At 41.8% G+C, this 25231-nt stretch overlaps 2 protein-coding genes across 3 annotated transcripts in view; one reads left to right on the top strand and one right to left on the bottom strand.

The window, feature by feature from the left end:
* LOC142583144 (uncharacterized) overlaps positions 1–9745 on the top strand; it is a 97334-nt gene extending 87589 nt beyond the window's left edge. For both annotated transcript variants that reach the window (XM_075693487.1, XM_075693488.1), the window contains exons 24-25: positions 1945–2240; positions 3958–9745. In XM_075693487.1, the coding sequence (XP_075549602.1) occupies positions 1945–2240; positions 3958–4102 (441 nt within the window). In that variant the 3' untranslated portion in view covers positions 4103–9745. The remainder of the gene's footprint in view (positions 1–1944; positions 2241–3957) is intronic.
* A 3666-nt stretch (positions 9746–13411) lies between these two features.
* Positions 13412–25231, bottom strand: part of LOC142583145 (protein sax-3-like) — a 181969-nt gene continuing 170149 nt past the window's right edge. The window contains exons 21-25 of the mRNA XM_075693489.1: positions 24723–25068; positions 23482–23589; positions 20928–21122; positions 15133–15330; positions 13412–14546 (exon numbers count right to left, since the gene is read on the bottom strand). Of these exons, the coding sequence (XP_075549604.1) occupies positions 15227–15330; positions 20928–21122; positions 23482–23589; positions 24723–25068 (753 nt within the window). The 3' untranslated portion in view covers positions 13412–14546; positions 15133–15226. The remainder of the gene's footprint in view (positions 14547–15132; positions 15331–20927; positions 21123–23481; positions 23590–24722; positions 25069–25231) is intronic.

The raw sequence follows: 25231 nt of genomic DNA on the forward strand, positions 1-25231 counted from the left end.
CAACACAAACCAGCCCAGAGCATCAGTGGCCGCAGCCCGGCACATCCAACTGTAGTGCTTGCACTTAAATTTTTGTGCTGAAGTACCTGTTCAATAAAAAATTGTGATTCTTTTCGGAGGTAGTGCCTATTAGATGGCAATACATTTTGTATATATTTCATAATTCTTGTTACACTTTTTTCTTAGTAGATACAAGCGTGTCTTTACAAACTTTGTTCAGTTTTTATCCGACGATTTTCATTCTGGCAGTTTGTCTTTTTTATGACATACATCTCCTTAATAAAACCTTGTGCATGAAAAGTGCACTCATTCTGATTTTTGTTTATGTATGACATAAAGTATTGAGTGCAGTAGTTCCTTAAAAAAAAACTAATCTGGCATCAGCTACAAAAAACACCTATTTTCTGCACGGTAGGAAAAGAGTTAAACGGCAACTGCAATGAAGTTTTACATTGGTTAAATTCATTATAAATGAGTAATATACCAATATACCAGGTGTTCGTTTTAGACTACACAGCATTTATTTTTTTTTAGCCTGTGGCAGATAACACAATTTTAATCCTTGAATTCTTGAACTGCATTGCTCAAAGAGGCAGGCATTGCTCGCACAATAAAAGGCTGTGGCGTGCATCTTCTTCTGGAACATGCTTTTCAGTACTGCACGCACATATAGATTATTTTTTTGCCAATGAGCTGGTAGCTAACAAATCGCCCATCCATAGCAATGTAGCCAGTGCTCTTCATCTGCACCAAGTCGAAGCAAAACTACGAAGTCAAAGCAAAACTACTGTTTACCGCAAGCGCTGCAGATGAAGCCGCGGCTGCTATCGACGCAATCATGGACAGCAGCAACCTTGCGGTTCTGAAGGTAGGCGGCCGACGCACACGCAAGTCAAAAGGAAACTACCGTTTCTTTCGCAACAAATGCAGACGAAACCGTGGGCACCATCGTCGCAGTCATGGATGGCGACTACGCAGTTTTGAAGGCATGCGGCCGGCGCTCGCACCGAGTAAAAACGAAACTGCTGTTTGCCGCAACTGCTGCAGACGAAACCGCAGTCGTTATTGACGCGATCGTAGATGGCACCTACTCGCAGTTATGAAAGCCTGCGGCCTGCTGCTCATGCAGTTTTATGCGCATCGATAAAGGCAAGAATAAAGACACAATTAGGCACAAAGTGTTCCGGCGTTGGCGTCACTCTTGTATCGCATAAGATTTCTGCTGATGACTACAACAATGTGGACTCCGCCACTTCGTTCCGGTTATACACTAGCACCGTTTTTGATTTTTTGTGACATGCATTTGCAGTGCTCCGCGCTCGCCGAGCTAGCGTGCTAGAACCATGTAGGTTGTGCTACTTCATGCATTTAATTTTTAATCCTCTGACATATATGTCAGCACACACGCTAGCGGCACCTATTTGCAAATGCTGAAAATGCACATGGTTCGCCATCTTGGCCATTTGGCAAGTGCGGAACCAGGGAAAATTTCAGAGGCTTGGGGAACCCTGAGGAGGGGCCTGCAGAACCCACTTTGAGAACCCATGCATTGTAGGGGTGTTACTCAAATTTGCATTTGCGGACCTGACCCTTTTCTGGGTCAGGTCTGGGCACACAACTGTACACACAGTTTGTGTGCATGCCAACAACATCAAGACAATGGCACAATGACAAACACATGACGGCTTTGGGTATAATGATGGACTGCTGTCGACCTGGATGTACCACCTGGATATACAGACCTATTGCTTACCGGCGTGGCACATCATGCAAGACAGATATCCATATACCCATCAACTAACACAAACTCGATTGAAGAGGCAAAGAACACTTTCCAATAAAAATTGACCATCAGCCACATGATAAGGGGGTCATAGTAGCCTAAGCACTACCACGGAGCCTATGCCTCCACATCATTTTCAATAAATGCTGTAATCCTTACAGGCAGTGAATGGCAGCAACAGAGGCCGGGAGGCTGACTTGCTGACCCGGGCAATGTCTGAACTTACCCAAGGACTGACAGACTTCCGCCAGAACAGTGGTTCTACTACATTCCTGACCACCAGGTCTTTGCAAGAGGTCGACGACCAAGATGAAGGCATGGCCGACACCCAGCAGGAGCAGGTCATCACTGAAACGCTTGACGCGACAGTAGAGACAACTGAGGTGGCCGCCTCAACGCTCGACCCAGCACAGATCAACCTGTTACTGGCCCAGTATCAGCAACAGGCTGCTCTCAGGTGAGTGGAACCCTAACTGCGTGTGCCTTAACATCTTGTCTTGAGCCTGTTCGTTTTCTATCTTTCTGCAAACTGTTTTTCGTCTCCTGCTTCATCATAACTTATATATATATATTAAGATGCCATGAGAGTCTGCAATCATGACAGGCCCATGTATATTGATGGCATTGCTCAAAGTGTAACAGAAATGTGTTTGCTGTCCCTGTTAGCATCTACTTTCTTTCTGTCTCAATCAGAATGCCGTGATGCTTTGGTGAAGACTAGTAGTCCTTTAGCCTAAAACGTCCCTTCTTCGACTACTGTGGATAAATATGCTGTTTGAAATTTAGTTGCTGTACTCTTGTGAAGCTTCCTATACTTTTGCTGGTTGTGCTCAAAAGACAGTACAGTTGTCAAGCAAAGTGCTCGGCAGTGCTGCAGTGTTGGGCTCCACATATTAAAAGGAAGCTTTAGCTCGGGGGCTCCTATCTAAATACATGGGAAAGGAGAAATAGTTTTTCTTGGCAACCACTTTGCCAAATTTGATGAGCTTTGTCGAATTTGTTTTTGGAGGCGATTACACATTGATGCTGGAGAGGCATCAAACAGCATGACGTGAACCAGCTTAAACACTCAGTACAGTCGACTTATGTAAATTCGACTCTGATGGGACCGATAAAATTGGTCTAATTATCCGGTAGGTCGAATTAAACTAGATGAAGAAAAAAATGCCGAAACACACTGCTGATTCATTTGGCAGTATTTGCTCGATTTTAACATGTCCCGAATCTATTATGTGCTTTCTATTCCTCCAAAGTAGAAAACTAACATAAAAATTACATTAAAGCGCTCAAATAAAGTAGAAATCTAACGCATATCCGATTTTTGGCGAGGAAAATGAGCAAGGGTCTAATATATGTGCTGCACTATATCACAAATCAGCTTCGCAACATTTCTTAAAGTCGGCTTCGCCGCAGTGCAGTTGTGTTATGTGGCAAAGCATACAAATGTGAAAGCAGTTTGGTTTTGTATTCGATTGCACCGTGCAGGCAACTTTTGACCCAGTTTTCTCCAAAAGAAAAGATTCATGTTAGAATTGGGTAAAGATTGTAATGAGACATTGGGGGGTTAGCGACCATTACTGCTTGAAAACCTTCCTAGGGAAGGCCGAAAATAGGTGTTTTCAATAGGAAATGATGGGTGTTCAACGTATTCATTGTCCCCTAAGCTCCATCGAGGTATGCTGCCACTAAAGGGGTCACTATAGGAGTCAGGCATGTGACTGCTGACTATTCAAGTTCTAATTATTTGTTGAAGGTCACTTCTAAGATCACAATAAGGCATGCTTGGGCCTATAGGAATGCATGGGCGCTGGTTGGGATAAAATGAAACAAAAAATGGAATCAACCAGAGTTGAATCAATGCACGTCTACCGTTTATAATTTGCTATTGCAAGTAAAATGTATCATAACACACCTTAAAGGCTCACATGATGCACCAGGGGCTTCATGAACCAGTCCAAACTCTACCATGCTGAGTAAAATCATACAGCAGAGGTGCAACTAGCAGCATCTGCATGATCTGGGGAGGCACACACTCTGCCATACAAAAGTTCAATTTTGCCAAAGGCTACAAAGAGAATACATTATTGCCTCATTGTAACTAGGTCTGGCAAAAGCTGAAGTTTTGCTAGCTGTAGGCAGTTTGCACTAAAATGCTGTTTGTAATCTTCTTGCAGCGCTACAGGTGAAGGTGACACTGATGTGCCTGTAGTTTCGGTCGCCGATGTGGTGGTTGCCCCCAATGCTCAAGCCGGCTGGACTATTGTGTCTGTTTCAGCACCAGGCGAAGAAGCCTTTGAGCAAGAACTTGTTTCGACATAGAATTCATTCCTGGTGTCGCCCACCAATCGTGCAGCTGTTTAGCTTTATTTAAAAATCACTATAAATTTCTGCAAGGCTGAAGGGAAGCTGCCAGCTCACCTCAAGATTGTAGAGAAATGCCATTTTTAAATGTTCGAGCCTTGTTTTATGCATTGACTTATGTTATCTTATACACGCATTTTTAATTATTCTTCAGTGCACATATTGCTTCCTTTCTTGTGAAGTGCATTAATTCTAGTCATTGGTGCAGCTGTCATTTTTTTCATTCTACATTTTATCACTTTCCTGTGTTGTTCACAGCCAAGACTGGAACCTTTCTTTATTTGTAGCATATCAACCTCCTCACTTGCTAATGAAAATTGCTTTTGTAGTGTGCATACTTATTCGCTTATTATTAACTGTTGTCAGCCAACACAAGTGGGGGCAAACTGGCATTCAAGAAAATGGGCAGCTGTCTTTTTGTGTGTGTGAGTGCGTGTGTTCGTGTACGTGTGTGACATGTTCGTTTTGACCGGGGATGCACATGACTGCAACTCCGGATTCTTAGTACAGTACTGCCTGGCTTGTGACTCAACTTCTGTCTTTGATATTCATCATGTACATCTTTTGGTCACTAGGTGTGTACGCGTGGGATTGTGTTTGCAAGGTGTACATAATGTTCGACTAGAGAGTTGACAACACTCATTGTTATTCACGCGTGTGAATTCTGCATATCTAGCATTTGCCCAGTTTGAAAGTCAAGGAGCAGCTAACAAAAAAAAAAAAAGGAAGAACTGATAGCCTGCAGTGATGGCGCTTTGTTGTCATTAAGTTAAAGAATAGAGAGTGTCAGGCATGACTTGTAGATTACACGAGATCATCATCATCGTCATCATATCTCAATTCTACTTCATGGCCAAAGGTCTCCAATGACTTCTTCCTGCCTCAACCGAGCCCATAACATCTCTACGAATTTGCTAATCTCGTAATCTGTCTAATTCCCTGTTGCCCTCTAATACATTTCAATTCCATTGCCACATAGCCTGCAATTCCATCAGACCGCCAGTTATATATTGCACTACATGACCGAATTAAGTCCACTCATTCCTATTGATGCCAGAATGCCATCTTCCCTTTCGTAGCATTATTTAGCAGCACGAGATGCAGGACAAGAAAGTATCTCTCATGCTGTTAAATACTGTGAACCTATATCACGTAGCCTAAATCAACACGTTACATCTGCCCATGTTTTAATGCGCAATTCATATTTGCTATGGTGGTTCAGTGGCTGGCAGTGGCATTCTGCTGCAGAGCACAAGGCTACAGGTTCGATCTCCTGCCACTTTGTCACCATCCTGAAGAGGGGCAAGATGTGAAAACTATTGCGTATTTGGATTGAGGTACACATTTAAAAAATTCCCGGTGGTTGAAGTTGATTCCGAGCACCCTCACCCCCCCCCCCCCCCGCCACTCCCCCAATGTGGCATTTAATAGGTAGTGTAGCTTTATGTTAAATCTGCAATCTGATTTGATTTTTAATCTTAAATCATAATGCTCTCTCTCTACCTGTTGGTATTACGCCAAAAGAAAACACAGTTGAGAGAAGGAAATGACAATGTCCCTCAGGTTCCCGTATCAGCCCTTCCATAGCAGCACAGAGGATGACAGCTTGTTGTTTGTGTTGGGAGCAATGCCACTCTATTCCAGTGAGCTTTCACGTTGAAAACGTGGTGCAGTTCATGGGATTTGTTTCTGTTGCTCACATTTTGTTTTCTTCTGTGTTATCTCCACCCTAGGCGGAGATAACATCAATTCTTGATGTGAGGTGCCCTGCCGAGAACCTATTGATTATGACATGCAATAGTGACGTCACTGCCTCCATGTTTTCCAAGCTAAAGAAATGGAGGCAGAAAAATTTTACGTTTAGCTACGAGTCTCCTGAACTAAGTCAATTTCTGCTAAACAAAACATTAAGAAAGGGCAAAATATAAGGTTTGTTGCAGTACTTTAAACTGTTTAATATTTAAAATGCTGTTTTCAAGGCTGTGAAAAGCCCTAAATTTTATAAAGTGCTCAAAAATTATTCAGTTATGTTTTTAGCTGAGCTTTGCAGATCTTTTTTTATTTTGTCTGATCACATGGCTAATGCATTCCAAAAGTCAAGCTACTAACGACACTGTCAAACTTGGCTATATGTTGTTGAATTTGTCGCCATGTTAGGCCTGATTGGCTGACAGGACTGCTACAGCCTCTCTGATTGGCTCAAAATGCCATCATGGCAGAATTTAACAGTCCAGAATATCGCCACCCCAGATGGTCAGCTTTGTTGTGGTTGGTAATGGCTCACTCGCTAAGTCTTCCTCCTGTACTTTCATACTTTAACATTTTTATATGCTAATATAAGTTTAAATTTTTAAAGAAAATATGTTTTTAAACTGGCAGAAAATGTTGCTTTAGTCCTTGAGAATGCTTGCATTTAATGCAAAAGCATTATGTACCCCATCATGTGAAAATCTGTCGGTGTAGTCGGCATGACCGGAAGATGGCACGAAAAATGGCCTACAGCGCAAAAAGTAAAAATATCTCACAAAATGCTCGAATTGACGTCAAATTTCTCAGGGAGGCTCTTGTAAACAAAGCAAATAAAGATTTGAAAAGAAAATTTGATACATTTCGGTTTGGGTGGGAATCAAACCCACGCCTCTGGGTCTGGTGCAGCCAATGGGGAGGAATGGCACCATGTCATGAGTGTATAAAGTGATTGTATAAAATAAAACGCATTAGTGATAATGTCCAGTTGAACGGCGCTGAGCGTGTTGAGACGCTTGGTGCGTTTTGATTTGGCGTTACCGAGGAGCTGTTAAAATGCAGGTGAGAGCTTGCATGGAGAAGGAATGCGTGGAAAAAAACATTTCACCAAAGGAACTATGATGTTTTTGCATTCCCACTTCTAAGCAGTCTTAAGTGCCCCTTATTTCTTTCCTTGTTTTCTTTTTTTCTTTCTTTCTTTTCTTTTCTTTTGAGGAGGTCTTGGAATTTTTCAAAAGTCATTGATACCCCCCCGCCCCCCCTTTTTTTTCTCATCACGACCATTATGAGTTCAAGGGATGATGTACCAACCTAGCCTGATTGAAAGTTTACCTTTGGTGTGTCTCAAGGCAAAAGCTGCCACTCTACATCTCGTATCTCCAAGTATCGCACAGTGCTTCTAAAGTGCTGAACTTGTGCATAGATAAGGTCACAAATTTCCCATGTCATTCTCTGCCTTTCTCGCCAATGCATTGAAGAGAGCTGCATGGACCCTATGAAACTAGTTTACAGTGCGTGAATTGCAGTCGGCATTCGTAAGGAATTTGATGCAAAGATTAATTATCATCATGTCACCTTTGTACATTTTGGTATTTTGAACCCACTGGGAGCAATGCTGTCCTGATTGACCATGCCTTCTGCTGGCTTTAGGTTTGAATAACTATTTTCCTAAATGTCTTCTGTTTTGTGTGCTGTTCTTTGTGCTATATATAGCTGAAAAGTAATGATCTATGTGAAAATGTCCACTTAAGCTGACCTTTCTCCTCCCATATATGGAGTTTTTTTTTCACAAGAGGCCAAGGCGGTTAATCCTGTCGATGCCGTTGCATTTTAAGAGCACACCTTTCACAAGCAACACTTCTAGCATATGTGCTCTGTCCTAGAGGGACCAGAGGTGATTCAAATTCAAGGTGTTCACTTCTGTGCACATGTCATCGCTGCTTTTCATCCTTCATTTACGAAGTGCATCTCATTTTCATCCTCACTGATCCCGTGAAAACTCTGTGATATTTTGTAACTTTAGAAAATTGCATAGATTGGGGGTGATGTGTGTGATCCTCCCCTTTTTTTTGTTCTTGCACTATATTGTCAAAAAGAAAGGCAGTCGTGCTAGGCTATATTTGCCTTTGTGGTCATTCTACTGGAACTATCACTGATGAACAGAAAGCTCAAGATGTAGATCAATGTTTCCGGGAAAGTCTTGTAATTACCTGTTTATTTTCTCGACGTAAAGAGCCTGTCACCAAGCCCCCTTGGAAATTTTGATTTTGCATTAAAAATTGTGATATACCGTCCTAGGAATATTCAGCCACAACTATTCCACGCCTTCTAAGAAATAGCTTAGTAATGGCATAGATATTAAAGCAAATCAGACGTAAGGCAATGATGTGAAGAGGCAAGTTACTCTCCCGTGTGACGTTAACATCATGGCCCTCTCCTACATTTCTTTCTTGTGTGGTGCCATTTCTGGAGGCAGTTTTTCGCACTCCACGTGCGGCTCTGCATGTCACTAGAATTCCCGAGTCATTCGCGCTGCTGCTGGCTATTTGTACGCTGCAGGCACTACACGTCTGATGCAGAAGCACCATGCATCTGGTGTCTTTCTGCTGGCAAAAATCCACGCTACATTTAGAAAATAGCCGTGAAGGCTTTTGAGTGAATTTTCAGCTGTTTTTGTGGCTGTACATCAGTGTGCTGTTTTGCAGGTATCATTGTCACCGCGAGATCGGCTCCCTGTGCTTTGTCTGTTTACAATGTCCAAACCTGGTGTGGGACCCTTTAGAGAAGCCAAGGTGGTCAATAAACAATTTACAGACTTCTGCTTAGCCTAATGTACAGATTTGGGACATGAAAACGCCATCAATGAAAACTAAATAACCTTTTGTGGATGCAACTGCAAGTGTGAAAGGCCTCGTATCTTTAAGTTTTGAGATGCCGATGCAGTTGCATTAAAACGAGCGCCCTTCATTTCCAGCCTTGCCTTATTCGAACAAGCTTTATGCTGATGAGAGCAGCTCAGGCTTGTTGGCACATGACAGAGAAATAGTGCAACGAGACATGAACAGAGCAGGCGAGACACACAAGTGTTTGTGTATCTCGCCTGCTCTGTCCGTGTCTTGTCGTGTGATTGCTGGGTCGTTACGTTTTTCACCCTGTTGAACTGCAACGTTTTATCTCTTAAGTTGAAGAACAATAGTTTTCTCTGGTTGTATATCTGCTAAGCCTTCGTCTGTGCACTTTAGGTGGATTTGTGTATTACTAGTTACCATTCAAGAATGCACCTTGTTTTCAGAGCACTTGCTTTGTCCAAGTGGCATAACATTTTATTTTGTAAATAAATTGTGTGACTAGTGCCTCGTTATGTCTTACAATGTTCATTCTGCAGTCCTGGCCAGCACTTATTCGATGCTGTATACAACAGACGCAAATGTGGCTTGGAACACTTGCCTTTTCCTTTTAAAGAAAAATTCCATGTATATACATGACAGTAAAAAGCACAACAACAAAAGTATTTTCCCATTTTTGTCTGCTAATAATCTGCAGTGAACTCCTTCGCAAGTCTGGTGTGTGTATATTTGAGTACCACGTATGCGACCACTTGTGACTCTGGAAAGCAATATTTGGTTACCTAGGTTACCTTTTTTTATATAGTATACTCTAGCACATGGCACCGTTGTTGACGCATATGTTGTGCTTGCTATCCATCTTTTTTGTACTGTTTTTTTTTTTATGGGTATACATGTTCCTTTATGCTATAAAGCTGTGTAAAAGGTGAATGGCCATGTATGTTGTTAGCATTCTTGAATGAAATTTTATGATTTTGTGCATTTAATAAAAGCTCATTGAACCCTCTCAGTTGTTGACGGTTCTCTGCGGACTTTCTTGACATGGGTGCATTTACATGTTTCACTTTGTTTATTGGAAACTTTTTAGGTTTCTGTTTTGGGAGGACGAAAATAGAGGGCAAGTTTATTGCTTCAATATTTATTTATAGCTGCTAGTCCTGCAGTTGGACTTTACTGCTGTTTCAGAATGTTCTCAGTTTATTAAAGCTAGTGGTCTGTGTATAATGCCACCAAAGAAAAAGAGTCAGTGGCAGTAACAGTAGTAGAGGCACTGGTATCAATTTTGTAAATTTTTTATATTCAAGTTTGATACCTTAAGCAGCATCAGCTTGATATTTGCCTGCAAAAATGTGCGAAACATATATTCACGAAAACAAGTACTTTACGCATTTTTGAACATGCTCTGTGGCCTTTCGAATGACATTTATACCTTGAGAGAACACACAGAAACTTGTATAAATACTGTTGTGTTGTTCACTAAGTCTACAAGCTGAAAATGTGGCAAGTCACTCGAGACAACTGTGAAAGGTATGCTGTGGGCCGTACCCTTGTAAAGTATCACTGTTTTAAAAGTTTTGTTCAAGTTACACAAAATGCCTGGTACACTCGACCACATAAGTTTAATGTCGCAGGGTCTGAGAAAAAGCTTAATACAGTGAAAGGCTGATAATTCGAAATCTCTTAATTTGAATTGATGAATAATTCAAGCTGCTCTGTTGGTGCTGACAAAGTCCTATGTATTTGGATAGAAAAAAACTCCAGCGAATTCGAATTCCAGAAACTGTGCAACGGTTATTTCAAACAATATTTCTTGCTCCCATGGACTGCTTTTTGGACAAACCCGAGCCAAAGCCGCAGGTTCAATGCATCGCTAGCCACCATAATGTTGCATGCTGTAAGAATGACAAAGAAAGATGCGTGGGAAGCCGAGACTGAGCCAAAGCAAGCAGAAAGGCACCCGCCGTCCTTTTTCATCCGGCTTAAAAGGAGCAGGAAAGAGCTCCCTAGCAAACGCTTGACCGTGTTACTGCATGCTCACCTATGCCTAAAGCCCCTTAAACTTCGTAAAGTAGCGACGCTCTCCTCCTCCTCCTTCACTTCTCGTTTCTCCTCTCTTTCACGCTCCCTCCTCGACCGTGGCGCAGCCTACACTGCTTGAGCATAAAAACGGCACCAACATGCGCTCCTCACCACTCTGTAGACGCTTCTCGACCAAAAATGGCACTTGTGCATGGCACGAGGGCCCACGTGATGCTATCACGCCAATAGCGATGCGGCATCAGCCTCGGCCAGAGGATGCGAGGAGGAGGCAGCATTCTTCAAAGCATGTGGCTACTTTACGAAGTTTAAGAGGCTTTACCTATGCCTATCCCCCCCTTACCTCTTAGTGCTTGCTAGATCACGTTATCACATGCTGCTAGACCATGTTACTGCACCCCCCGGTATAAGGGGTAAGCAGGTGGGAAGGACGTCTTGGCATTCACAGTAAGGCAGCAGCAGAAGACCGGGCTTAACCTATGCCAATTGCAGAGAAGCGCCAAATGAAGAAGGATGGCAAGGCCAATTTGGCAATGTCTCGCCAGCTTTCAGCAATGTGCAGCCAGCTTTTGGCAACACGATCGTCGTCTAACATTCAACCACTGCATTTGTCTGACTGAAGCACATTTGAGCAGTTTTCAATATGTGACCGCTACCTCCAGTCGCCCTGGGACATTCGGTCTCTTGCCCAGTGTCCAAAGCCATGCTCCACTTGGCTTGCATTTTGAACTGCCAAATAGACTCATCGCAGGGCCGCACCCATGCATTGGTCGCGCCCACCACTTGGCACGGCAAAATTTGTAAAAAACAAGTTTCCATCGGAGAAGCAATTGCGTTCAGTGCCCCAATACTGCGCACTGCGCACTTTCGTGTGCCCCTACTAGATGGTGAGAACTGCACGTTGACCTCTGATGCAATGGTACATTCGGGGATCTGGGGCGTGCAGTAGTTGCCGGCTGTGCCGGCACCATTTTGACCAAAAGGTTTGGTCTCATGTTGGGCCGCACTTCGTCGAAATTGTGAAAAAAAAGGTTATATGTTGTGCTTGCTCTCAAGGAAATAAAGTTTCATGCCGTAATTGCTGAGTCAACAAAAACAGCAAGGGAAAGACAAGACCTTTATGCTGGTGCTCCCTTCAGTAGTCGCAGGCCAAAGCACTTCTAACCAGACTGGAAATAAAACTGTGCAGTAAAACTGTTCTGTGTGTAAGGGTAGCGTGTATCTCTACTTGCACTCCGGCATTGCATGGCACGGCCATGCGCATCCTATCTTGGAGATAATCGGTGGTGGTGTCGATGACTAGCCGGCCCGAGATGGCTCGTGGTGTCGTGTGTGCTGTGTTCTTGCTTGCCTAGTTCCTGTTGAAGCGAGAGGCAGCACGAAGGGGTTCGTTTGCTGCTGCTGGCCTCTCTTCATCACGCTAGTGTTCTGACAGCAAGTGTGTGCAGTCATTGAGTGAGTGAGATGTGTTCATGTTTCCTGTGCTTGATGCCGTGCTTGCTAATTTAGTTAGAAAGCGAATGTTTGCGGCAGTTGATACAGCCAATAAAAACTAATTACCCTACTTCTTATAGTGGGCTAATAATTTGCTATTGCAATCAAAGTTTTGCATTTTGGGTGAAACTGCGACTTTTTTATATGTTTAAGGTTATGGCAGCTTTTAATGCATGCCCACATAGGAGACATGAAAGCCTGCGTGACCATGTGGCAATTCTCGGTGTACAATAGTTGCCAGAAAGTGTGTCAGTGGGTATGTATGGTGTGCCTCAGGCTATAAATTATGTTCTTTGCATGTCCTTGCCATTTGTGTTTGCACTTGGTGCATAGTGCAGTGCACATGAGAAGACCAGCAAATGTCAGCAGTGTTTTCTTCTTTTTTTGTGAAATGTATGGGGCATGCTATTCGTGTAGTAGGCATTAACATATCTATTACGGCACACAGATGCGCTGGTATCGATAGCCTGAAAGCAGTTTTCACAGGGCCGCTATCTTGCACGTGTTCGAAAAGCCAGCATTGGGCCGCTATCTTGTACACGTTCGAAAAGCCGATGTTCGATTTCGCATCACGCGATTGTCTAGGCCGCGGCGATATTGCGGCCTAGGTCTATCTAGGCCAATTGTGTGAGGCAAAAGCGAGTGTCGGCTTTTCGAACGCGCACAAGATAGTAGCCCAGGTAAAACATGGCACATTAACAAAGCTTAACCAAGGGGTCACCTAAATAAGTGTAAGCTCAGCTTGTTATAAACATAGTAGATGTCACCAACGTAATTGTGACAGAGCCATAACGCTTGCAACTACACAGATTCTTAACAGCATTTATAATGCCCTGTAGCATATGACAGGTACCGATAGCTGTCGCTGCACATCTACACAATAATTCAGATATGACATCAATGCCCATATCACACATGGCTGGCATAGTGGGAGCTAGCTAAATGACATTTCTTGTTCTTAAATGCAAAGTGTCTTGGAATGCACCTGCAAGCAGGGCACACTGTGAGTGGAGCAACAGGCGGGCACATTGGTCCCGGTCAGGCCGAGTTTGGGTTCTGCATCACTTCCAGCAAATTGTAATGGCTGTGATTTTGTTAGTTTTAGCATAGAAAATGGATTTTTGCATGTTCTTTCTGAGGCACCTATTCACGTCTCACATACATTGAGCCCTCTGTAGCTATAGTATCACTACAAATATCGTTATATGATGCAAATACTAGCTGAATTAGGCCTTTAAGCTACACGTAGATGTTATTTTCAGTGTTTGGAAACACGCACACACTTGTTTCAGTTTCATAAGATAGACAATAGTGATTTTTATTTCTGGCGACTGTTTTTTGCTTTGTACAAGCACATCCTTTTTTCTGCTCCTACTGTCATCGTCTTAAAATTAAATATCTAACAATAAATTAAGAAGTGGCAGGGCATATTGCCTGCTTGAAAACATGCTGCTGTTGCCTGTACACCAACCAACGGCCACTACGGAATTGGACAGAAACTGTGCTACACTGAAACAGTGCCCTAGAACGCTGTTTCAACCATTAAAAAAGATGGCTCCAAGGTACAACATAGAAGAAGGCAGGCCTGGAATTTATGACTCGGTGGCCGATACAGAACTGCTCCACGAGTTTCTTGCATCTATTTTAATTGCTCATGCCTGTCTTTTCCACACTGTGCCTTCGAGTCATGTGATGCCCTTCTCACTATAACTTACAACTCTCGAAGCATCACAAAATACACAGTTCCGTCCATTGATATGCTGGGATGTAGCAGCCGAGTAAGACTGTGCCAGGCACTAACAATGTCGGCCATTGTGCACTAGCTGTGCTTGTGTTTGTGCATGTACATTTATACAGATACTCTCATATCTCTTTACACTCAACACACGCATACACATATACACTCGCGCATCTTGGGAACACACACTGTACAATGTCTTTCTTTCTGGCACATCCTATCATTTTCTCATTATTGCAGCATGGCATGTCCTTGTTTGGCACACATCACATCACCCTCTTGCATACTTTGGTGGACTTGTCACGTAAATTAGGATTCTTTTTGTCAGCAACAGAAGGAACTTGGTCAGCAAATCACATCAAGGTTGAAACGAGAGTTCTTTCCTCCGGCTCTTTCGTCTTTGCATCCGTTTGTGGCAGGGTCTCACGAGTCAATTCTGACGTAGGGCTGACATTGAGCTGTCATCATCATGTTGAGGGCAAAGGAGAACCTTTGCATGAAGATCGACACTTTTCATGTTGACCCATGATTGGAATGTCCACTGGAAAATGAAGAAATTATAGTAATGAACCAACCAAAGGCTAACATAATTTCCATGACCAATTTGTGAAAATGAATATTATTCTAACACCTTCATTTTTTTCTGTTGAATTGAAACGCCTAGTGTGTCGTAGACCGCCGATGAGGTTCAATGTCTCGAAGCAATACACTAGTGTGGCTATGAGAGGCTCCACAGTGGAGTGCTGCAGATTATCTTGGGTCACCCTATGCTCTGACACACCTGTAGAGCACTTATGCAGTTCCGAGCACAGAACATCTTGCGCACTGGCTCACTAGTCTACTATGTTTATAGTTGATCTCCCAGTTCGTTCAAGCTCCACAAGGACTTCAGTTTCTGGTTTTGAGTGTTTGGCGGCACTTCACATCAGTAGTCCTGCATGAATACCAGTCTATGAAAGAATCAGTGCTTACTCGGCAGTTCTGAGGCACAACGTTTGTTTATACTATGCATGCAGAGTACACTTCTTTTGCATAATGCGACCTGTCTGATAAGCAGCTACTTTGATATATGTAACTGTGCATCATTATACTGATATTATGAAAATAGGGATGATCGCTCCACTTACCTTATGTCCTGCCTGAGTTGCTGTTAGCCTTTTTATTGTCAGAAAAGCCTATAGGCATGCTCTTTGAGTGGCAAGGTTGGGAAGTGACATCTTCTCAACTGACTACTTTCCAGCTCTGCTTCCCTGATCTGCTTGGAGGCGTCACCATGTCGGGAGGGTCGTCATATATTGGGAAGCTTTGCTGCTCGTACGGCGCACCTAAAGTAAACACTGCATGCTCAGCAAAGGCTAGAATATCACTTGTCTGAGCTGCAATTACACAATACAGCTAAGAGCAAAGTGTTCTTCTGACAAACCAGAAAGCGTTATGAAGCTCTTGAGAGAGGTCAAGAATGTGGTGGTAAGTACACCTCAAAGGGAACATGTGGACATGCAGCAGCTAATAACCCTGTCGGAGTTTTGCTCTCATTTCTCGTGAGGCACAAACAACATATATTATCACCCTTACATTACAAGCTGTGGAGGGTCTAACACATCCTTTCATGATGCACATTCTCCACTGAAGTGTGTGCCTTGCTGTTTGAGCTGTCATAGGAATGGGGAGGAGGTTCCTTGCACATATGGCCTGGATACTCTCTCTCCTAGTCCCTTTTCATGCTCCATTTTGCTACACTGTGTTTGAACTATGAGCAGTCCCTGTTCTCACACTCGCTGATCTCGGTTGTGCTGTGTTCCTGCGGCATGTTAGTTGTTGTTGAACCACTTAGGTGCTTACTCTTTGTGTGTTAGCAATTTCCAATGGAACTGTTCTTGGGAATTTTGTAGAGACAATGTAGGTATGGGGCTTGTTCTTGTGTGAGGATTCCCTTTCATTCTTGGCCTCTCACTGGCTGTACTTGTAAGCTTATGGCGCCCTATCTCAAGCTCTACTGGTGAATTACCTAGCACCTGGGTACAAGAAACACAGAAGTGTCACAATTTGTCAATTTTGGAATAATCAAAGCAAATTATGGTAACACTAGCCCTCAAAGCAGTGAGCTTCACAAGCAGGCTGGTTAGATTACAGTTATCACAACGCATAACAGTTCAGTTGACTTCAATTAATCAAACTCTAGCAAGACATGACATTTTATTTGAATGATAATTCCTTAGCTAGGATTTGGACGAGAGGTCCATGGACATTATGGTTAAGTGCCAGAAGCGCACTGAATCGATAATAAACTGAACAAGGCAGCTGCAACTAACAAAGGGGTGAACGTACTGTTTAACTCGTAGAAAATTCACATTGACACCCTTTAAAACACAACAGAATTCTTTAGAGCCCTGTTGTACAGTTCTTATTTTGTTTCATACTTTATATAGACACCTGGCACTTTGTGGCTTGTCACATGGTGCCTGGTACGGTCACGTACTACTTCTTTGCTCCCATAATATTCAGTTTACAAAAATATTCATATAGAACACAAATTAATTGTAGCGTACTGTGAACCTAGCTGGACTATTTTATTTTATCATAATTATCGTTTTCTTTATGTCATATTTTCTGTTGTGTTTTTTTTCTCTTCCATTCTCTTGTAATGTACTTTTCGATTAGGTAGAGTGGATTTTAAAGGATGTATAATATGTATAAAGGGGGCAAAACAATTTTTGGGACTTCTATAACAGTCTAATTAATAACTACTTGTGAACATGTGCAAGTATGCATAATTTAGATGAGTACAGAGTGTCTTAGCCTATGGTGGCTCTTATAGCATTCGCAATGTTTATTTTATACCAGATGTTCTTTTTTTGAATACTTTGAATCAAAACTTGTTGAAACATGAAAATGTGTTTTAAACTGCCGGTGGAATGTAACACAATCTTAATCCTTGAACTGGGTTGTTTGAATGGACAGGCATTATTGGAATGGGAAATCAAATACATAAATGACTGATTAACAAATGGTAACTAATGTAAGTTTTTAACTAATTACTTTACAGTACATATTGGAATTTACGTACTTGAGGATTGGAGGCAAAGCATTTGAGGATTTTGCCAGTTTCGGGATATGTGCAATCAAACATGCAGTAAAAATGCATAATTGTTCCACTTACTTTTATAGCAAAACGGCATTTTATGCATTTAAGTGAAAAAAATACTGAAATGCCAACGTATGTTGTTGCATACTTCGGATATTAATGTCTTGCAACAGGTGACATCCTCAGAAATCGTTACAATAGATATGCCTTGTGAACTAAACTGGTACAACTTGCAAACTGCAATATGTGCTGTAAAGTAATTAGTTAAAAACCTGATCAGTGAAATTTTCTTACCTGGACAATTATGCATTTCGATTTCTCATGCAAGTATTGCCTACCTCTTCAAGTAATCTAGCTCAAGGATTAGAATTGTGATATTTGCCACAGGTGATTTTTTAAAATTCTTGCCAGTTAAGAAAACCAGCACGAGGTATATTAGTAATATGAGGTCTGTCTGGAAGGCTTGCAAATTTTGAAGATATAAGCTGTTTTACAATTACCTAGAAATTAGGAGGCCTATTGCCGCCTTGAAGTAGTTCCCCATAGAGCAGATTTTTTTTAGTGAATGTCATAGTTGTCATAGTGAATGTCATAGTTCTCATATGTCATAGTTGTATTTGTGTACTGACCCTGCAAGCCTCAGGCAGTATGACTGGCAGCATCTAATAAAGAAATAAATTAAATAAATAAATTTGAAGGATAAAATTAATTACGAGAAGGTTAGGACTGCCAAGTGTGGAGGCTAGGAATCTAAGGTGGCTTCAATTTTTTGGCTAAACACTAAATACTACTGTGGAGGGACACGTGGACGGGCATGTTGTTTTAATGAAATGTTCAGAACTCTAAACATGCAGTTTTTTTCTTTCTCACTGCAACTTGCAACTTCCGTTACTTCCAGTTACTATTCCTTGTTCACAATTCCTGTCACTTTCTAAAAGTGACTAGCACCTCCAGGCCCAATAAAGATGTCCTGCTGGCATTGCAGTCTCCTCACGTGATAACTCCCCAAGTGGCGTTTTTAATATCCAGCGTGTCTCTATAGGACATTACAAAAGTTTTGCACAAGATATGACACACATACTCTGCTCCTTGAACTAATTGATTGTTGCCTTGCAAAAAAAGGAAAAACACTCTGCAAAGTGCAAACAACACATATTGGTAGCAATAATTGTAAAACAACTACAAAGGAAGATGCATGAAAGCCCTCTATGGCAGATAAGTGCACAAAACACATTGCTACGTGTGTGCATCTGGCGCATGCACATTTAGTTGAGTAGGCGTGTAATGTAAACAGTTTACAAGCTATCCAGACATCTCGAAGACAGAAACATTAGAGTTAACTGGTAATTCTGTAATATAAAGCCCATATCTAACCTATATCTCCAACACTTCTGTTGTGTTTTACATTGCGTTGTCTAATATACATAGTGGCTTTTGATTGTATAATTTTTCTGCAAACCAAACTCCATTCAAAGCTCTGCATGTCTCAGATTTTCTTTTGTAGCCTCAAACTCTGCTGACACAGCCTACACTTGGCTAAACTTTTAGTATTGGGAGTTTACTTATTTAACTGTTTGGTTATTTGTTTATGTATATGAAGTATCTCCAGGGTTAAAGCACAACGGAAACTGTTAAAGCAATGCATGAGGAAAAATATGTGCACCAAATGGTCTTACAGTTAAAACTTTGCATATAATTGGAAACAAAATTAAGGCCATCAAGACAGCTCCAATCGTAGTTGCACAGTATTAACTATGGCCCTTTTTAAACCCTTGGCAACAGTTCTAACCAGAATGACTGCTGCATATACTGAATACACTTTGACCCCTTATATATATTCTTATTTATAACATCAAACTGCCATGCTATTTCAATTCTGATAGAACTGTGCTCTAAAGTTTTTTTTTTAGTCGGCAGTATTTTGTCCTCTCATTCTCAAACATCAACGTGCCCTTCAGTGTTGCTTACCTTTGCTGCTTTGCATAAGTGCAGCTATTTTCACTGGGCGTAAGCAGTTGCTTCCCTCAGGAGGTATTCTGTAAGTGTCCACCTATATAGGACATGTCCATTTTGTCTGCTGCTGAAGTTCTGATTGGCTGGACTGGGGTATGCGTGAGAAGGAGACAGGTGCCCCCCATCCTATCGGCACTTCAGCAGCAGACGAAACAGGCGTGCATACTTGGTAGATACTGGCAGAATATGCCCCCCCCCCCCCCCCTCCGCCCACTATCTTTTGGCTAGGTAGTCTTAAGGACAGCGATTGATTCAGGGGATCTGTATCTGCAAATTAACAGTACAGTATGTGTCGATGATAATACCTGATAGTTCATGCACCGCTTTCAGCAAGTGGTGCTGCATTTTTATTTGTTTTCTATTGTGCTGTTCTGTTTGTACTTACTGTTATTTTTTACCGTGATGACTTTGCATTTTGCTTTCATGCCTTTGTGTGTTTGTGCCCTCATAATTTTGCTGATCAAGCAGCCCTTCAGGAGCAGTATTTTTGCCACTTTGAAGGAAACAAAGATACCTGACTTGTGCTTGCAGACAACAATTACGGAATTTCTAGGCTGGTTTTGACATAAAACTGAAAGCTATGCTAGTTGCTTGAGTAGCAGTAGAGCCAAACTACACCCATAGAGCTTAAGTTTACCTGCCCCAATGACTCATGCCATCCTGCATAAGTGGCTCATTCCACCCTGCTGCATGCCATCCAAGGCCACAAATTCAAATAAAGGTGAAATGAAAATACGGTTGTGTACAATGCTTTGGTTACATGTTAAGGAACTCCCATGAAAGCCCTTCAGGCATCAATTAATTATTTACACACTGAAAAATTTTCACCACATATTTGGTGTCTTCTGAAGCTAAGAGAGCTTCATACAGTTGCTGCGTGGATTAAGAATTTTAATTTCATCTGCGAGCTTTTTCAACTTCACAAAATATGGGTTCCATATGCAGGAACTCTCCAGAGGAATGTCGAGTATGAGAACATCAGCTATTTCATGTCTAGAGTACTTAGAATGCCCTGATCCAGTTACTTGAAAAATGTGCCTGATTTCATTGGGAAAGGCACTGAAAGAAGTGAACCTGCTACACGACGGCTTACTGACACTGAGAAAAAATGCCCAGTCACTTACCTTCCAAATCATCTTATGCTGAAACTATTTGCATGTATTATTTAAACTTACAGCACAGGTGCAAGAAGTGTTGCAATATACCTGGAATATCTTTATTTTCATCAGTGCTTTTGCTTTCAATGCACAATCATGGCATACACAATTGTGCACATACTGCCTCAAGAGGTTAATGTGGAGCACTGTAATATTGACATCTCTCGTAGTGGCGGTGTTTTTTTTGGGCATTAAGGGGGCACAAAAGAGAAGCACTAATTCAGTTTAAACTGATAAAGCATCCATTCAAAAGTCTACTTTCGTTAATTTTGCTGTAAACACTTACCGATAAAAATAGCTCAACCTCAGCGAATGCTGCCAAAATCCATGACGTCATGGTGAGCTGGTGTGGGAGCTTTATAACAAGGTGTTGCCAAATGTCATTCATATTTGTGGCTTTTCTGGCCCATTAGGTCTGCTCCCACAGCTAGCATGACTTTTTTAGAATTGTAGAAGGGCAATTGCTAATACAGCCTATTCTTCTCTTTAGTGTCCTTTTAAACCTCATCAACCAATCACTCAGTAAAGCCAAGGTCTCAATTAAGTGCCTTTGTCTCTTCTAACCAGAGGCAGGTTTGCAATGTCCAAACCAAGATTTACCGATTGTATGCATGTTGAAAATTTGCCTTGTGTTGGATGCTTTCCTCAGATGTAAGATACAACTGACCTTGCACTGCTCTTGGAGGTGCTGTAGAGATGACCGAGCCATTGACTTGGAACCCCGCATTCTGCGCTGCCCGCATTACTGCACTTGCGAAGTCCCCCTTATTGTAGACAGAGTCATCGTAGGAACTTGCGCTACTAGAGCAGCCACTTGTACAAGAGCTGTTGCTCTGCTCTGTCGTGCTGGCCCAGGATGGTGCTGTGTAAAGAGAGCGCACAGCATGGAAAACGTGTGCTCAGAACCTTGAAGATTGTTTTTAGTGCAGTTAGCATGCTTTGGTTACTTCATTACTTTTCATGGACCGTCTATGTCTCTAACTGTATTCCTGCCAACCTGGGTCATGGGTAGTGCATGGCCGAACAGCTGACACCAGCCAGTGACAAAAATGTTCCATTAAATTTGTGCAATGCCCAGCAGAATTGAACCTGTGCCATGTACATTTCCTACGGTGCCGCTGCTAGATGGCGCAGTAGAAAGTGTACAAGCCTGAGAGAGGAGCCCAACTGCCTACATGCTTCAGTGTTTGCAATATGGTGTATTGCTATATTGCTTCAATGCTAATCGCATTAATGGTCACACTCATCGTGAGGTGGGCTTTGCTGGAATTTAGTGTTTGGTACTGTACTGAAATACCATGCTCTATTGTGAGTGGGCAGTTAATTTGTTGTTGAAAAGAAATGTTCCAGCGAAGCATAGAGTCGCTTCAAATTCGTACGAATGTTAACTTTAGACTTGGGGCTCTGCCACCTTACTTTCAACTATTTTGTAAAATTGCTTGTATTCTACACATTTTTAGTGCATATTTGCAACAACAAGTGCAGTGCCTGATGTAATATACTAACATCCTGGTTTGTTCTTTTGCATCTGATAGAACTATTTGAGGATGCTAGGAAAGCTTCACTGAAGTACCATAGGCAGTTACTGAACACTACATAGTAGCATGTACTTAGAAAAGATTTTTTTGCTCATATTCTATCTGGTAAACAGCAGAAAAGAATGAAGAACAATGAAGGGTAGACATAGCACATACAATAGCACAAATTGCTGTTCTGGTAAAGAATATTTCTTGTGTTCGACTTTCATCTATTAAAGCTGTTGGGACATATAACAATACTGGCTAGAAGCCAATAGTCTTATCATGACAACACAGCATGTTATTCTATAAATGTTACTTCATGACGTTATCTGTTTCTTCATCTGCCTTTTTTTTATTCTGTGCTGTATTATCCTTTCAAGCTTCTGCTCAGGATTGCTATTCGCAATGACTTATGCGAAATGATGTGGGTGTTGTGCATCCTCTTTCTGGCAGACATTGTTAACTAATATATATACTGTATTTAAAGGGGCATGGAAACATTGTCCTCAAATCATGAGAAACACATTGCGGTGAATGTGATGGCTTTCAATGAATATATTTCAAAAGAAATCTTTGAAAAGGACCTAGTATGAACAGCAATATAATGAATGCATTGTTTACTTTTCCCTTTCCCTCTCAAATCATTGGTTCCTGTTAGGTGGGTGGCATCGCTAGTTGTGCCCTGCGTATACCACTCCATTTTTTTCTTTTTCTTCTTTCCATGGTGCAGTTATGGTAACCTTTTGAGATTAGCATCTGACAAAAGTGCCCGAAAGTGACAAAGAAGTGATTCCTATTTCCTAGGTCTGGACGGGTAGGCATATGTCTGTACGAGTTTTTGTTTGTTAAAGCGAACTATTCATGGTCATGAACAATTGCCGAGTTGCTAGCTGGCCCCTGCGAGCCATTGCAATGGTTGAAATATAATGGCTGACATAAGATACGGCAGAAAAAAAGTGGGCCTTAAAAGCTGCAGCAGTGCAAGATTGTATGCTTCCTGCTGCGTGCAACAGAATAATAGTTAGCTGGCATGTTCATGGCAGAATATTGTCTACGAGCTGGTAATGTTTTCTGACCATGATAAAAAAAAATTTCAGTACTCATTTAAAGCTGTTTTTAAAGGCAGCTTGTAAGAGTGACGCGTGTTGGTGACCTACAAGTCTGCTGAAAAAAAAAAAACAAGTGACACCTCACAAAAGGATTTAGAGACTCTAACTTGGCTGCAGTGAAATGCAATCCATTAAGTTGCAAAGGACTGCTTCAGGATATCCTTAGGTGTACTCACATATAACGTAAGCTGGTACAAGGATGAAGACAATAGTGGTCACAATCTTATTTTGGGTTTTGCTGAATCTATGCGGCACTTTCTTTCCATGCGGTACTTCATTTAATATTGCCGCACCATAACAATGACACCTTTTGTATGCTTTATGGACAGGAACATCAAGGCCCAAGCAAACCCACTAAAACATCCTGTATGCTGTTCAACCATTCAAAAATGTTTCTGGGCAACTTATACAAGAATCATGTAGACTTCATATAAAATTAATCCGTATAGAGTCTCTCAGAATTGTGCGGTGTGGAAAATATATAAAAAGAAAATGAAATGTGGAATTATTCTTCTGCGAATGGATGCTTTTCTGTAGGAAAACTGCAACAGCGCTTGTGCCTCCAAAAGGCATTCTTCACTCGGTCACTTACTGTGGCTTGGTGCATAATCTGTGTCCCCCACAACGCTAGACTCCAGTGACTGTGGCTGTGACGCATCCTCTGCATCAGACTCTGCATCTGCGGGCTGGTAGATGTGGCCTGAAAGAAACAGTGCTCCAGATCGGAGGTGGCAGGCTCATTTCATATTTGTGGTCTGCAGTTAATCTGCTTTAATGATAACTAAACTGCAACCAATCTATGCAATCTTCTGCAGCTGTAGTGTTTCATACTCCAGTAGTTTGTCTTTGAATTTAGGAACTTATTCACCTTGTTGAAGAGAAAGTTTCTGTGAATACCATAGGAAAATTATCTAGTGTTTTTATAACAGAGTTGAAATGGTTAAAGATAGGTTAGACCGTTTAATGAAATTCAAAATAACATTACACACCATGACGGAAAACACAATTAGTAGCTGGGCCATTCTTCCAAAAAGTTCATATGAATAGAGTGATTTGCTAAGCCACTTGATATAGCAGTTGCATAACCATCTCATCAAGGTAACAGAATTTATGCCCAACTATCTGTACCTTTTTGCTATGCCAAGGTTCCCTAGAATATGGACTTCCATTCAGTAAAAAGTAAATTTCCCAAATGGAAATTGCTGTACTTTTTATGTGTTCTAACTTTTAACTACAATTACCATACCTTAGCTATAGAAAAGCTATAATGTGCTTAGGTAAAGTGCATCTAGGCCTCATTTGGCCCAGGTTTCTACAGGTGTTTCTGAAGTGGCTGATTTCTGCTTGTACATAATTATTGTCGTGGTGTGGTGTGATAACAGAATATTTGCATTGTTTATGGCAAATGCCTAAACATGGAAAAACAATTGAAGCTGACCTTTGAATGACTGCTGAACTGAGCCTGAACCTTACTGCCGAATGTATTAATGACCTGAATACTATTTACATAAAGACCCTTTCCCACAAATCTTGGTGTTTTCCTGGATAGATTTATGAAAATATTGTCATTTGATGTTTGCAGCACTATGTTAATATTTGCTGCTTTGCACTCTTCAAGTTTTCTTGAAGGCAGGCTCACGAGTAGCTGCGGAGATTTCTTCTTCCCTTGGACTTTCTCGGAAGTTACATTTTATAAAAATCATCAAGAATATCACGCTGATTTCCTTTCTTTTTCGTAAGTTCGATGGTGAGCCTTGAACCTGCTTTTACGCAGACATCGCTGCAACACTGTACAACAGATAGCTTTGGCAAACATTGCATGACCATGCTCACCTTGAAGTGTAGCCAGCCGTGGACCTGATAGCTCCATGGCAGGGTTTAAGGATGTGGGCTCACTGATGAGCGATGGCAGCGATGACTGCACACCTCGGTCCATAAAAGGGTTGCTGAATATTTGTTGCTGATATTGCTGTTGCATGCGCTGTGGTTGCAAAGGCTTCAGGAGGGACTTTGTTGCCCTGGGCAGGAAGGGGGGGCCCCCTTGGTAGGGGTCTGAATATATGCTCCCTAGGCTGTTGCTGGAATGGTCTAGGGAACCCTTAGGCGAAGGCTCTGGTAGTCGCGGGAAGCCCTGCACTCCTCTCAAATTGTGGGATGGCTGGGCTACACTTGGTTGTAGCTGGAAAGATAGATAAAAGAGTTCAGTAGAGTTCAGGTAGTGCTTGGGATATGCCTAGTTGCTCTTAGTTGCATGCAGTAAGTAGAACCAAGATGAAAATGTAGCGATTTAATGTAGTAGTAGTGGCTTATTGTATCAAAGATAAGTCATCATAACTGTCTCA

The sequence above is a fragment of the Dermacentor variabilis genome, chromosome 5, assembly GCF_050947875.1.
Source record: "Dermacentor variabilis isolate Ectoservices chromosome 5, ASM5094787v1, whole genome shotgun sequence".
NCBI classification, from domain to species: domain Eukaryota; kingdom Metazoa; phylum Arthropoda; class Arachnida; order Ixodida; family Ixodidae; genus Dermacentor; species Dermacentor variabilis.